At 46.5% G+C, this 14,918-nt stretch overlaps 1 protein-coding gene across 1 annotated transcript in view; it reads right to left on the reverse strand.

Moving 5' to 3' along the window:
• Positions 1–14,912, reverse strand: part of DIP2B (disco interacting protein 2 homolog B) — a 57,697-nt gene extending 42,785 nt beyond the window's left edge. Inside the window, exon 1 of the mRNA XM_057385212.1 lies at positions 14,749–14,912. Within this exon, the coding sequence (XP_057241195.1) occupies positions 14,749–14,836 (88 nt within the window). The 5' untranslated portion in view covers positions 14,837–14,912. The remainder of the gene's footprint in view (positions 1–14,748) is intronic.
• Between the last annotated feature and the right edge of the window lie 6 nt (positions 14,913–14,918).

Consider the following 14,918-nt stretch of genomic DNA (forward strand, 5'->3'; position numbering starts at 1 on the left):
CAAACACCTCGGTCGATACCCTTAAAGCATCCCAAACACCATTCTGTACTGCCAGGACAGCTCCTCCATGCACACACCAGGCCAGCTTTCCTGCACCCAACAGCACAACCCATTGGAGTCAGCCCCAAGCCTGGGAAAGCAGATTTCAACAGACAGAGCAGCAGAAAAATGCCCTGCACAGCATGGCATGAGCAGCAGACTCCAGGCCCCGCTCAGTTTGCGCTGTGTGAAGCTTTCAGTTGTGTTTACATCAGCATCCACAGCTCTCTAAAGAATGGCACTGCTAAGGAAACCCTGTTGGCATTCACCAGCAGCCCTAAAACCCCATTATCCTGTCAGTGCAAGGCTCTTTACAATAAAGATCACACGAGGAGTGACTTCTGTTCTGGGCTCTTTGGGCAGAGTCAAGGTCTGCTCTGCAGYGCTTTGTCCCAGCTCAGGAGCAGGATGTGGCAAGATCCTTCTCATGTGAAAGCCTTTAAGCTGCGTGCAAGATCAAAATAATGAGCTAAGCTCAGCAGCAAAGAGGAGAGCCATCCAAACTCAGCCTAACAACCCGGCTGCACTTTGCAAAGCCAGCCCAAAGTCACTGAACTCGGCTGCTTCAGGGGAAAGTACACTTTGCTCCCAGCACACTCATWCCTCCTAATTCATAAAGCACATTAATGGCTCTTCAGAAAGAATGACATTCAGTTTCTGGTGCAAAATGGCCTTTATAAGCAGTAAAAGCATCCTTTTACCATAAAGAGAAGGAACAGTCAATTTAATGTCCTTGTTATGGAGGATATTGTGATACCACCCTGATATTTTTGTTGTTCCAATCACAAACAACCTCACAAATAGAATTTTCTTGCCTTATATTGGTACATCACCACTGTGACAAACATATTTTCACAAAACTGGGAGGACATACATCCCTTCCACGCTGACCAGTGGCCCTTGACCCAAAAGAAACAGGCCTAAAAGTAAAAAAAGATCTTATTCAYCAGCCATCTCCAAATCCACAGCTACTCCTGACAAGGAATTTTCCTCTCATAGCCTCTCAGGGTGCAGTATGTCCTCTTCCAATTTAAATAAACTGATTTCTCAAATGTCCCACTTGCAGAGGGAAGGAAGTGTGGGGAAATCAGCAGGATTATTTAAGAGCACACAGTCAGCAATTTGACAAAAACGAAAAGAACACTAAGAAAATGAACCAAGGGGCTCTCATGTACTGAAAGGCAACCAGACCTGCCCTCATGTCCTGTACTGTTCACTTGACCAGAATGCCCCGAATCTGGAAAAGAAGGAACTTTATGTCTACTAACAGGCAAAAGTTTCATGGTGCATTTCACTAACAAGGTGCAATATCTCCAAGATCAAACTTATTGTAGAAATGAGTTAAAAATTATGCACAAAGCAAGCAGGAAAACAGCCAGGGATGGAGAAGCTGAGGGTTGGTTTGGAACCTGCCCCTGCCCACAGAGCAGAGCTGAGGAAATCTGTGTTCCCCACTGGAGAGTGACCCCACAGCTCAGCCTTCACTAAAAGCATTCCTTGGATGGGGTACAGCATTTGCTTGGCTGGGTTCAAGCTGGGGAAAAGAATGAACTGCTGGTTCTGTTTTCTGGTKAAGATTATGGTGAAGTTACTCACCCAACAAGATGAGCTTCTTGAAAGTATTTCAGTAATAAATCAAAACAAATAAACTCTCTTTCCATACTGTAAACGAATCCAAATGCTCTCTCCAGTTGTCCTCACAACACACCACCACAGGAAGCAGCCTGACAAATCTGCTAAAAGCCTTAAGAAGCCAAAATCAAATATTCATATTCTGAAAATGATGAAGCCAGCACAAAACCCCGAGTCTCCTTTGCCACTCGAGCTCTGTGTAGCCCAGAGCAAGAGATGAAAGATTCCCTGCAATCTGTGCTGCCGAGCTGCAATCTCCATAAAGGAGAAGGACACTGGAGCTCCACCTCTGGGAGTTTGGGGCTGCATTTGCCACTTGGGGATTTTCCTGAGATGATCCCTTACCTCTCTGTTACCTAACAGAGAACTAGCCCCATTTCCTCCAATTTAAGGATCCCTGGCTGGTCAGGTTTTAATAACAAGCTGGAAAGATTTGTTGCAAGCTCCTAAAAAATCTTGTAATTGAATGATGACATCAATTACTTAATTTTAATGACAAGTGAGATCATATTTTAATTTTCCATTCTGCATTAAACTTCAAGCAGAGGTGACTGTGCAGTTTCTCCAGGCAATAGCCAATGTCCCTCCAAGGTARAAGCAAAATTACATCCAATAACAAATGAAACTATTGCTTTATTTCCCATTAGCACTTCTTAAATCTACAGAATTAGCTCGGGTTTGTTACTATGCAAAAAGGCACGGAAATCCTCCAATCTACTCACTGAAAACAGAAGCCCACCTTTGAACTCTCTGGTTCTCACAACAGGGAAAAATCCTGCCAGTGATGGAAWGAGATGAGCTTTAAGGGTCCCTTCCAACCCAGACCATCCCATGATTCCAGAGCTGAGTTCACTTCCTACTTGGTCTCTCAACCTCACTTTTAATACGAGTTCCTCCAACACAGCCAGAGTGACCTTTTCCAGCCTCACCACTGAAGAGATGAAAATTCAACACTCCCTTTTACTCCTGCTAGAAATGACAACATAAAAAGTACTTGGACAGGAACCATCTGTTCCTGTGCCTAATGGAGCCATAATCACTGGATAACAACCATTCTACAGAACATTCCACTGTTTATAAAACCAGGGTGTCAATGTAATAATATTAATGGGGAGCTGCTTGTGTCTTTTGGATAAAATATGATATTCACAGCAGGCTCTGCTTTCAGCTACAAACACCGTGGCCTTTTACAGCAAAGTGGAGCAGCACAGACAGCACTCACAATTAGGGGGTGGAGGGGCAGGAAGGGCTAAGGACGTGTTGACAGTAATAATTTAAGATGAGGTATTCTGCCAAGAAAGAGAAACGAAAGGATTAACGTCCAAATAGAAAATCTGCAATTAAGCAAAAGCCTCTGAAAGAGAAGGACTGCGGACACGGCTCTGGGTTGGATTGCTGCCCTCCAATTTGTTCTCCAAGACTTCTCTGCTGACTCCACGTGTTTCATGGAAGTGAAATTCATGCCACGCAATGTAATATCTCTTCAGAGAAATTATATGTTTGGGAAATAAAACAAGCACTTCTCTCCAACCTCTCTTGCACAACAGGATTATTTCTTACTTAGCACTAGGATTCTACAAGCACAACACAGAACTGTGTAAAAAAAGTGCAGCAACAAAACAAATTCCTCGGAGAATCCCAGCTGAGATCTTCCTAAAGAACACAGCGCTGACCTGCAGTGGCAGCCAGTCTGGAGCATCCACAAAAACACCAGCAGGCTGCAGCACCTCAGATTTACCCAGGAAATTATGAGAAGCTGTTTCCTCCAGCTCTAATTCTGCCAAAGGAAGACACAACAAAATTCCTCCTGGGATCTCCAAGTCACACATGGGCGGCCCTGACTCCATGAAAACACAACCCCACAGAAGCCACAAATGCAGGATGTGCTCAGCACCCAGCACTGTGGTCACAGCTCTCTGAAGCGTGCTACCTGAATCAGTTGTGCTGTGCACAGGCAGGATTGAATATTTCATGTTAAAAGCTCTAAAAACAGGAACAAAAAAAAAGCCCTGGCCCAGAAGTGCAGCCTGTCAAAATCAACCGCTCAACTGACAGACAGTGCTGYACCCAGAAGTGCTGAGAAGCCTGGCATGACAGCCATAAATCACTCCAAAATCTTCTTTTCATGCAGAGGAAAGGCAAYGGTAAAGATTCGAACATGAAAACCTGCCTATTTTTCATTTGCTTGGTTGCACTTGTTTAAAATTGACATTTATTTTGATACTTCTCTCTCTACTTTTTATTTCTGCATGCAGCAAGCTGAGAATGAAGAATTTCTCAGAYGGAGAAAGAGTCATCCCAGAGGCACCAGAGCCATGTCCTGCCCTGAGAGCAGAGGGAAGTCACACGTGAACTCTGTGAAGGACCAGTTCCATGGGAATTTTCACACAGAAGATCTTCCCTGTGCTCTGGTTTCAACAGACAGGGTCAGTGCTCTCCTGACAGACCCACAGGAGGAAAATCCTGAGAATCCAGCACGAGATCTTKGAATTCAAACACAAACAGGGCCTGGAGAGCTAACGGAGATGACATGTAGAAATGTGTGATCACTTCCACGCCTTCACATCCTTCCCAGAGAGGCCAAGGAAGGTCCTGGGGATGCAGCAGCGCCTAAACGGGCTCAGGTTTCCTTTGGTCTCTAACAAAGGCTTGGAGCAATTGGCACATTGCCCAGCCTCGCTGCCTTCTTCCTCTTCAGATGTGTTTCCATCCACAGATAACGCGGGGCGGCTTCGAATCTGCACCCTGAGCAATCCGAGGCAAAGGACAGCACAGGAAACCCAAGTCAGCTTTTCCTCTCAGTGGGGAAACTCCCTGGAACAGCCAGCACAGTGYTTTTGGTTGACGTGCCCAACACGATGTCACAGGAGACACAGCCAAYGTGCTCAGAGCTCCTCCATTAACTGGTTTAGTGAGTTGAGACACAGATCTGGCTGCAGCTGCTTGGGGCAGAATGTGCTGAAGGAGCAGAAATGCACCTTTCAACTCGGAATCCGTGAAACAGCTTCAAACAGTCTCTTTGAAATGGAAACAATCCAAGGGCTGTAAGCTTATCCCAACGTGACAGTAACTCTTGGGGACTTCTTGTCACACTTCACCCACAGAAAACTATTCTGAAACAGCTCTTCCTGACAGCGGAATTACAGAAAAACCAGCTCTGACATTTCCCAGGTCTCTCTACTTCACTCGTTCCTCYCCTTCTCCCTTTCTTAGAGTATTTTACAGGTTCCTCTCATGGTGTCAAGGATTCCAATGAATTTCTTGGTGCCTGTGAGCTCCTGCACCCTGACCCAGCAACAGCGGTACCAGCACAGCCCCAAGGTTGGCATTTTACAGGGTGGAAGCACCAGAAAGCCATGCACACGCTCCTGTCCGTGCCAGGGCCAAATCCTTTATAACCTGGTGCCAAACTCAACTCTCAGAGAGCAAATCCTCCATAACCTGATGCCAAACTCAACTCTCAGAGAGCAAATCCTCCATAACCTGATGCCAAACTCAACTCTCAGAGAGCACTACTCTCCCCTTCAGCAGCACAGGAGAATGATGCAAAGCAAATGAAATGTGTTTGGACAAGAACCAAAATCCAAACCCCGACCTCTGGTACCAACCCSTCGGAATCAGCAACAGCCACACGTAAGGGGAGATTTCAGGCTGCCTTGTACAGGAGCTACAACATAAAAACTGGAATCAGAGGAGGGAGGGAAGGGTCCRAATTGCTTTCTTCTCAAAGTCACACCTGGAAAAATGGCTTTGCTCAGATTGATTAAAAATCAGCTTATCCCCCATGACAGAGAGAAGACCCACACTATGAGCTGAGTAATTACCCCTAAGACACGGGACAGGAATCACAGGAACATCACGTATGACTTCGCTGGATCCAAACACTTTTCCTTACAGCACCCATGCTAAAACCAGCTACTTCTACAAGTGTTTTACCAAAGCTCTGTCTAATGAAYAAGGATTTGATACACAAAAGGCAAAGGGTAATTACATCTTCCTGTTTGCTCTTCTCGCCAGGCATTTTTTTTGAAGGCCTACTGCAAAAAGAATTGCCTTGAAAGCCTTCCAAGGCAACACCAGCTCCAGGGTTATGGATTTTYCTGATTTTGAGGAAATATGAGAGCAAATTAACTCAGGTCTCTGTGCTTCTGGTCAAAGTGACTAAAGCAACATTCCCAAGTCTTTAAYGCTAATGGCAACTGGCCGTTCAAAATTTTTACATGCTGCAATTTTAAAACAGGACTTAACAAGTAAAGTGTATCAAACACACGAATAACTACACAGAAATGTTTGCTCAAGGTTTCTAGGTGTGGCTGCAGCCAAGACATAATAGGATTATTTATATCTGACTCATTTGCTTCGCCTTCATCCACTATTCTCCCTATTTGGGACTCAGTAATTGACTTCTTTCTGCACCACGTGACTTTTTAAAATCAGGACATTTTCAAGGAGGACTTGGAAATTTAAAGCAGAGAGGAAAAATTCCACAAACACAGCGGTTCTGTATCATGTTCAACCAAACCTGACCATCACCATCATGGRAAAACTTCCTGAAGGTGCAGCACAGTGAGACATGCACTCACTGATAATCASACTGCAGATGTCACAGTGGGGGTGACAATGTCCCCTCAGCCAGGAAGGGTCTGATGTCCCCTGCTCTGTGTCCACCCTGCTCACCTCACCCTGTGCATCTCCCCCCCATTTCCTGCCTGGGAACTCAACAATGCTTCCCCCTTTTCACTGCGGCAACTTCCAATCCCAAATTGCGTAAGAATGGAGSTTTTTGGTCTGATTACAATAAGAATTGTTCTTGTTTTAATCCACAAGGGATCACTTAAAGTTTCTGACCTAAGAATAAACACAGGTCTCAGTCTCAAAAAGAATTTACACGAGCACTTGGTCATTCAGAGATCTCSTCTTTGTTAACACAAGGGGTTTCAGTCTCACATTCAGTATTTTTTCAGGACTGACACAAAAAAAACCTGTCTCAAAATAATTTATAATTTGGTTACCTACAAAATCTTTCACTGCTCATGAAGCGCAGTAAAAGGTTTGATATTTTCTAAAGAAACAAAGCTTAGATTCCTGAAAGTTTCATCCCGTGCCCTCTCCAGTTTGCCAAAGTTCACAGCTTTCTGTGGAGCTGCAGCCTGAGCTCCCTGAGATGGAAAGGGTGAGGTGCTCAGAGGTGAGAGCAGCCTGAGCCAACGCTGCTGCTGCCAAGGGTTTGGTTATGAAACCTGGGACGCAGCTCCTGAGGACACACAAYGGAACTGAGAGGCTTTTCCCCAGCCTGGAGATGCAGCACAGAGCCATCTGAAGGGAATTTCTCCCCTTCCACACACCATGAGCAGCTCTGCAAATGCCATCAGGACCTCGCTCCAACCACCCCACGGGACACACAGCGATTTCCTCAATGCCAGAAATGGAACACCTTTCACAGGCATTTTCCGCTTGCATTCAATTAAGGGGGGGGAAAGGCAGTGCAGTTTAATAAGCTGCAGATCTGTTTATTCTCTACCAGAACCGCTGAGGATCAGGGACTTTTATCTTCCACTCTGATCGCCTGACTCCACTCTCCATCGCAGGGTGAATAATCACAGCCTGGAATTTGCCATGTCACCTCCCAGCTCCTGGGAGGAACTCTCCTGTGCTCAGCCCAGTGACAATGCACATTGTGAGCAGGAATGGCCAGAGCTCACCTTCCCACAGCATGGCCTGAGTGACCCTGTAAATTGTCACCTGTCCTCTGTTCCTGACAGATGAACTCGCTCAGGTCCCTTCCCTTTGCACAGGACAGCTCTGGTGGGTGCTCCCCYCTGTGCAGGAGGGAAGGAGATGGAGCAGAGCTTCTCCCAAAGTCACCTGTGCTGCTCTGAGAAATGAATTAGAGGAACATCAATAAAGAAATTAATTATAAACCTGTGTTAGAGGAACATCAATGGTGCCATGCCCAAGTAAATTCCCTAACACAGTGATCTAAACTCCAAGAATACAAGCACTGAGTCACCTTTGCAGTTTATGCTTTATCTCCAGTAAAAGGCTTAGCTGTCCAACTCCTTTAGGACTAAGCCACRGGAACAATATCCCTCCTAAGAGCAAAAGGCAGGAAAAACATCCCAAGCAATTCTTTTCCACCGCTGCACTTTAGACCTGATGTTTGACATTAGTCCTGATCCCAGAGGCAAAATGGGAGCGCTCCATGCACTCAGTCACCCAGCTCCCACGGCTGGGAGCCATCCTAAATGGAATGCATTATTCCTGCATTAAAACATATGTTTTTCAAGGCAGCCAGCCATCCGGCTGTTCCACRGGAGATTATAGAAGACCTAATTTTATCAGGCAGGGATACAATTCTCCTGGTTGTTTTTGCTCCCTAGGGACATGGAGCTGGTGAAAGCAGGTTGCCTGACTGCTGGGGAACAATTCCGAGAGGCTCCGTCGCTGATCATTCAGGCAGTAACTGGAATTCTGGGTTCACCAAATGTATTAATAGATGCCCCGTAGGCTCTGTGGGCTCCCATCCCTGTGGAATTCAGAGACCAGGAAGACCTAGTTTACATCAGCAATTCTCAAGTCAACAAGAATTAGAAAAAGTTTATGTTGGCAGAGAACGGCTAAAACTTTCAGCTTTTTTTTTTTTTTTCTTTTTATTTTATCAGCTGAAGTTACACTAAATAAAATAAGGTGTTTGCTCACAGCAAGGAAAGTTATGTTACTATTGCATTACTATCTTTGGTATAAACTCAGAGTAACTTAAAACTTACGTCCTGCCTATGTTTACCTCAAAAAGTGTTTCACAAACTCTCAGCTTTGAAGTTTGAAAAGAACACAAACTGATGGAAATAGGCTTTTTACTCCAAATATCAGGCAAGACTAACAAGCACATGATTCAAGATGAGAAATACAGGTGTGAGGTTTTCCCCAAGACTTTTCATGAAATGCAATGGGAAAATTCGTGTAGCAGATGGAATGCTGCTGCCTGCAGAGCATCCGTTAGCTATAAATCACTGTTTCCTCACACATGGTGCAAACCTAAGACTCTTCCATTCTAATTAATAGAACGAGACATCCTGGCCTGATGACTCTTCCCTGATTTCACAAGCTCTCCAAAAACATTTTGGATTGAATCAGCCTCAACAGAGGAATGCTTCAATTCCTCTCTCTATGAATCCAGGTCCAAAAAAGCAACTGAGCAGCTCACGGAGAGATTCAGGAAATGCTTTTTATAACTGAGACACGCGGTTTAAAGAAAACCATCCTGAGAAATTATCTGCACATTGTATTTGAAAGAAATGCAAACAGGAACTCTCCAGCTTCTGCCCGTCCCTCGGGAATGCTCGCCATGAGTTCACTCTTTGGCTTCTGAAACTTGCCACTGAATAAACAYGATAAATGCAGCGAGCAGAAAACTTCATGACAAACACTAATCAGAGAGAGGGAATCAGGAAGGAGCCATCACCCTTTCCACAACATCACTGATGAACCAGAAACGRGGGGTGCTCCACAGGCACTTCCCTGTGCAGCTCCAAGCATTGCTGCTTTGCTGCACATTGGGAAGAGCAGCAGCTCCGTGCAGCTACTCTGCCACCCATCACATTTCCTACTCAATATTTCATGCTACAGAATTTAAAATAGCAAACTGAAGATGGGTTATCTAGGACACCACAGYAAACTCCAAATGTGGCTTTAGCACAGCTGCGCCAGGCCAGCGGGTCTGGTGAACATTCCCAGACTGAGCATCCAGGTGAAATGGCAAATATCACCCACCCTGGAAGAATTAACAGTCACAAAATCCAAACTGGGAATCACTGCTACCCAAGTCCCCTCCACCCAGCTGAGGAAACTGGTTCTAACTTCAGYAAAGCTTCACAGAAGCAAGCAGGGAGGAGGTGTAGGACTCTCTTTTAAAGCCTCTAATTTCCTCCTCTCCCCAAGGCAAAGGGTCAGAGCTGCAGCTTTTAAAAATAGCCCCAAACTCGCTCCTCATTTCCTAWGTATAAAAGGGATGACACAAAAATATGCACATTTTTTAACTCTCCTGGTTATTTTTCATTATTCCTGTCTGCATGCTCCAAAACCTTCCTCCTCTTCCCCATGTTTACATGCTTCAATCATGTACCAACAGCAAACCTGACTCCCACTCACAGCAGCCAAAATATTTTCTCCAGTATTTAACTCCCTCTCTCCAAACCACTAATCACTTAAATCACTCTGCTCTGACCATCTGCAAAGCAGAAATCTGTCATCATCTTGTGGCCCTTCTGTTTGCTGGCCTGGTGGCAGATCCAGTGCTTTGCTGCTCTTGGTCACGACTGGAGCTGGATTTCCTGTTCCTGGGACATTGCATGGGATCCATGTGCTCCACGCTTGCATCACTTTKTTCTGGGCTGTGAAGCTGAAGAAAACACACCTTCATCCATAGTGAAAGCAGAGGAGGGATCCTGATTGGGATCTTTGTAGAGCCAAGCAAGGCTGGAGGGAGCAAGGCAGCTCCCTGTGACAGCTCCAGAAGGGTTTGAGACATTTCAAAACTCTCCAACTGTACCTGCTGCACACAGAGACTGCGTCAAACCTGCACAGATTTCTCAGCAGATTTAGGACCCATCTGCTGCCAGTCCTGCAGGTAAATTAAGGAAGCAACATTAAAGCTTTCCCAGTGCTGGTTTTGCCTAATGCAAGACTTGTGGGTGAGATGCTGCATAAATGCACAAAAACCACCTGTAAGTCCTGTTAGCTACAGGCCGATCAGATCCGACTTGCTCGTGTTTATAAATCTCTTCTTCAACCTTTTCTGTGCTTTGCCCACAGTTCCTCTCTGAGTGGGGGAAGAAACTGAAGTGAAACTTTTCTGCTCACTCAGCACAAACCATACAGCCAGCCCCTACTCAGACAATTACTTCCTTTGACTCTGTAATTTAAATTCTGTGCTTCAGCTGCTTAATCTATAAAAAAGGTCCTCACCTACTTTGACAGGCGCCTGGCATTCAAAGATTGCAACCTGAAACACCCAATTTTTGGAAGATCAGAGAAATACCCTGATTCCATAGGAAATTTTCAAGCCAAACAAAATAAAGGCTCTACCCACTTGCTTGAGTCAACATGTTTTCTTCCAGTAAGGTTCTATCCGATTTGGCTGGCCTTTAGTCCTGGGTTTCCACCGTTTTGCTGATACTCCTTTTTCCACACATGCCCCCATCCTTCTGTTTCTTCAGCTTCTGAAAATCCTCACACAAAGTTTCACTCTGCAGACAGAGCCTCAGCTCTCCCATGAGACAATCAGCTCGAAAAGGAACAAACCCAGGTGCAGGGAGCCATTCACAGAAACACCCACCCAGAATCATAAACCAGACAGCAAATGTGTGTTTAGCTAGAAAAGTAAACAGAAAGCGGCTCCTTCTGCCCAGCAGGCAGGACGTGGTAACCCTGTCACAGAACCCAGAGGTGGCTGGAATGACATCCAAGGCCTGAGCTACTCACAGGAGCTCCTCATTACTCCAAGGTGGAATACCCTGTCCTTCCTTCAGCCATCTCCAGCTGGAGTTCTCTCCACTGAGAACCCTTCACCAGCTAAAAACATCAGGCAGGACAGAAACCGCAGTGACACAGAGCCCAGCAGCCAAATGAGCTCTTGCTGTGGGTGTTTAACCCTTGCAGAGTGGGGCTGCAGGAGGCTGTGCTGCTGTCCTGCTCTCACCTCCAGGASAACACACATCCAACAGTCACTAACGTGCCCTGTGTGAAACAAATTCTCTGAACGTGCTTAATTAGAGCCTTTGAGTCTGGATATTTGAGTTTCCCAGCTCCATTAATAGCTGGGATGAGGTTGATGTGAGAGGAGCTGCTGGAATGTTTCACCCAAGGTGTAACAACACCCAGMCATCCCTGAGCCCAGCAGTGAAGTGCTTTAATATTAACATTTCCCACCGAATATGGGATGGATTCAGACATTTACCTTGTTCTGTCCACCTTTCAGCACATGCTGAGAACATTCTAAGGAACAGCATCATGTGGTGGATCCAAAGTCACCTTCACTCAAAGGTTGGACAGAGAGCCCACACTCACAGACAGGTGAAAACAGGGGGAAAAGTCTCCTTTAAAGTTAATATCCCTGGCACTTTCACTCATCAAACAGAAACAGATGCAAATACAAAGGCAGCCCTTCCCATCATTAGTGATGCATAATGTGGGTGTTACTGACAGATGAAGAAAAGCACCAGAAAGAAAAATATCCCAAAAGTGAGAAAAGAAGGAAAACATGAGTAATGAGCAGGTTCCAGGTCTCCCACAGCTCCATGACCCAATTCTCAGCTGATACACAGYTATTGTTACTTGAACATTCTTCCTGAGAGGTATGAACACTGATTCCTTCTGTGACTGAAGGGGAGGCCTCCAGTTTAGATTCCCAAATAAATGCTCTTCACATTGAYAGAAGACAATGAATTCTTATGCACACTTAGAAATGAATGAGCTGGTCTCAAATCCATTGCTAAGGCCCAAGACCTACAGAAAAATGGAATTTCTGTAGTTAATGAACCATTAATGTTTCCTGAAACAGAACCCACACTACTTTGCTCAGACATTTGCACAGTGCTCAGGGATGGGACAACTCTCACTTCCGCACTGACCACAAGGCTCAGCAAGGAATAATCCCAAGGTATAATTAGTCCTGTTGCTCYGTCTGCACAGACGGTTCCTTAAGAAACTCTCATGGCTCATCCCTGCAAACTCTGATTTCTATTTCCAGCATACATTAAAGTAATCCTGCTCCGCTTTGCATCCTGCTTGCTGACGCAGCACCTCGCACAACCACAACGCCAGATAAGGTTTTCAWATATATTTCCCCYYGTTTTGTTATAAATTCACTTACTCTGTGGTGGTTAGGARCAGCAAATGCCTGCATAAAACTCAYTGCAAGGTTCAGAACATGAGAGTTTGTGTTCYCAGCCCCTGGAGCAGGTACTCCCCACTGCCACATTGTCCATCACAGACAGAGTCAYCTCTCCAGCTCCTGCTGTCAGGGGACCCCAGGCTACTGCCTGCAGCTACACTTCCTCTCYTCTCCCAAAAACAAGGTGTTCCTGCACAAAAAACCTGACAGAAACATTCACACAGCCAACAGCCAAGCCCAGAGATGAATAAAGCTGCAACAAGGGGGTGGGAAAAAAAGGATCAAGTGTTCTTATCTGAGCAACAACTGAGCAGTTGCACATGGAGCCCTGCTGCCATTTTTAATAAAATGCTTCTATTCAATATTGTTTACTGTCAACAGCCCATGGTTATATTCAGCTGAACAATGCACACACAGGCCTCAAAATCCCTCAGCTTAAGCCTCAAACTAGGGCGTATTTTTCAAGAACTCCACAATGACATTACCTCACTGCCTCACTTCTCCCACAGCTCAGTTATCRCAGCAACAACATCCCCTGAAATATGTTCCCAAGAGCTTGGGGACACAGGCACCCAAAATTCTCTGTACTCGTGGGTTTTGTGACAGAAAAAGTGATTTGCACAAACAAATCCTTGATAYGCATATTAAGAAATCCGAGTATTAAACCCACAAAGGGGCAGTGGATTTAATATTCAGAGAATTACTTACATAACCCACAAAACTTTACTCTGCAGCACCAAAGTTGAAGCTATTGGAGCAGCTTGTTAGAGATTAGTGGGATGTCTCAGCAGCCAGTCCAGCAGCAGAGTTCATTTTTATCTATCACAGGGTCAAACCTTAACAGCCTTTCAGTGCCACGAGAAACAAACTTCAGAAAATCCAAACAAATGCTTAAAACATCCAACAAATTCTTTAAAAAAATCCTATTTAATGTCACACTTTGAGCGACACCACCGTTCCTCAATTCTTTGTTATCACGGAGTCCCCGAAACCAAACACCAGATAAAGTTTTATCACTTTAGTTAAATGTTTGCAGAAAGTATATCTGAAAAAGAGTTAACAAAACCCCCAAGCAGCCCACATSAAGGGTTTAACTAGAACCCAGCTGTGTGAGGAAAGCACTGCCGTGGCCTTTTCTGCTGGCAAAGCCTTGRTGCCGATGTGGGCAGCGGGGGCTGACAGCCCCCAGCTCACCCCCGGCAGTGAATTCCTCATCTCCAGAGAGTCACTGAGCCTCTTTTGTGCACTGTGGGCTCTGGGATAAACACAGCAAGGAAATAYGTGCCTGCAACTCGCTTTTCTTTATGTTTTAATGTTAAAAGAGACACGGATGATCCTTGTCGGGTCCCTTGCAACATGGGGTATTCCGATTCTCTGTTATTCCAGCCATGCAGTGAACCCTATTGAGAAGTCAATGCTTTTGGCATCAAAAAAGCCGTACGCTGATGGAGGGAGGAAAATTAAAGATATGCAAATCTGAGCTACCTGCTCTGCAACCTTCCCCCTCTGCCTCAGCTTCATCCCTCRCCCTCCGGCTTCGCAAGGGAGATTCACAACAAAGCTGTACCGAGAGCAGCATTTTAAACGCTAGGAAACAAAGACAAACCCATGCAAAAAAGGAAACAACCCCCAAAAAAAAAACCAGCAAAAAGCGCATGCTCTGAACCGATTATGGCAAAAGAACTTATTCAGAAAGTGGGAAGAACATGGGGTTTGTCTTCATTATTGTACCCAAAGTTCCTGCGACGCCCCCGCCCCAGAACTGRCTGTCCCGGGGTCCCTCACTCCCACTCAGCATCCTCAGCTGGAAAACGACGGAAAAGAGGCCACAAGGAGAAAAACACTCSGGAGAGAGAGGAGGGGGTCAGGTCACTCACCCTGACAGGTGAAGGCCCCTCCGGGGGTGGCACTGGGGGTCCCCCGGGGCCGGGCGGGTCTCCCCGGGGTCAGTGGGGGTTCCCTCACACACACACGGTGCTCCAGCGCTCCTTCCCCTCACACACAATCCCTGCCCGGGCCGGGCCCTTCCTTCCTGCCCGCTCCTCACACACGGACCCCGAGCCTCGTTCATCCTTGCCCCGACCCCCCTCAGGCCCCCGCGCCGCTCGGCCCCGCTCCAGCCCGGCCCCTCACACGGAGCTCCGCGGGGCCCCAGGGCAGGGCCGGGCCGGGCGCTCCTCACTCACCTTCCGAGAGCTCCAGCTCCAGCTCGGCCAGCTGCTCGCGGACCTCGCGGGGCAGCGAGGACACGGCGGCGGTCGGGGGCTCGGCCATGGCGGCGGGAGGGGGGTCCGGAGCGGGGTCCGGGCGCGGCTCCGGGGGGCTCAGCGGCCGCGGGGCGCGGGGGGAGCGGGAG

Source organism: Malurus melanocephalus, unplaced genomic scaffold, assembly GCF_030028575.1.
Source record: "Malurus melanocephalus ecotype Western Australia unplaced genomic scaffold, MMel_1.1 scaffold_798, whole genome shotgun sequence".
NCBI lineage: Eukaryota > Metazoa > Chordata > Aves > Passeriformes > Maluridae > Malurus > Malurus melanocephalus.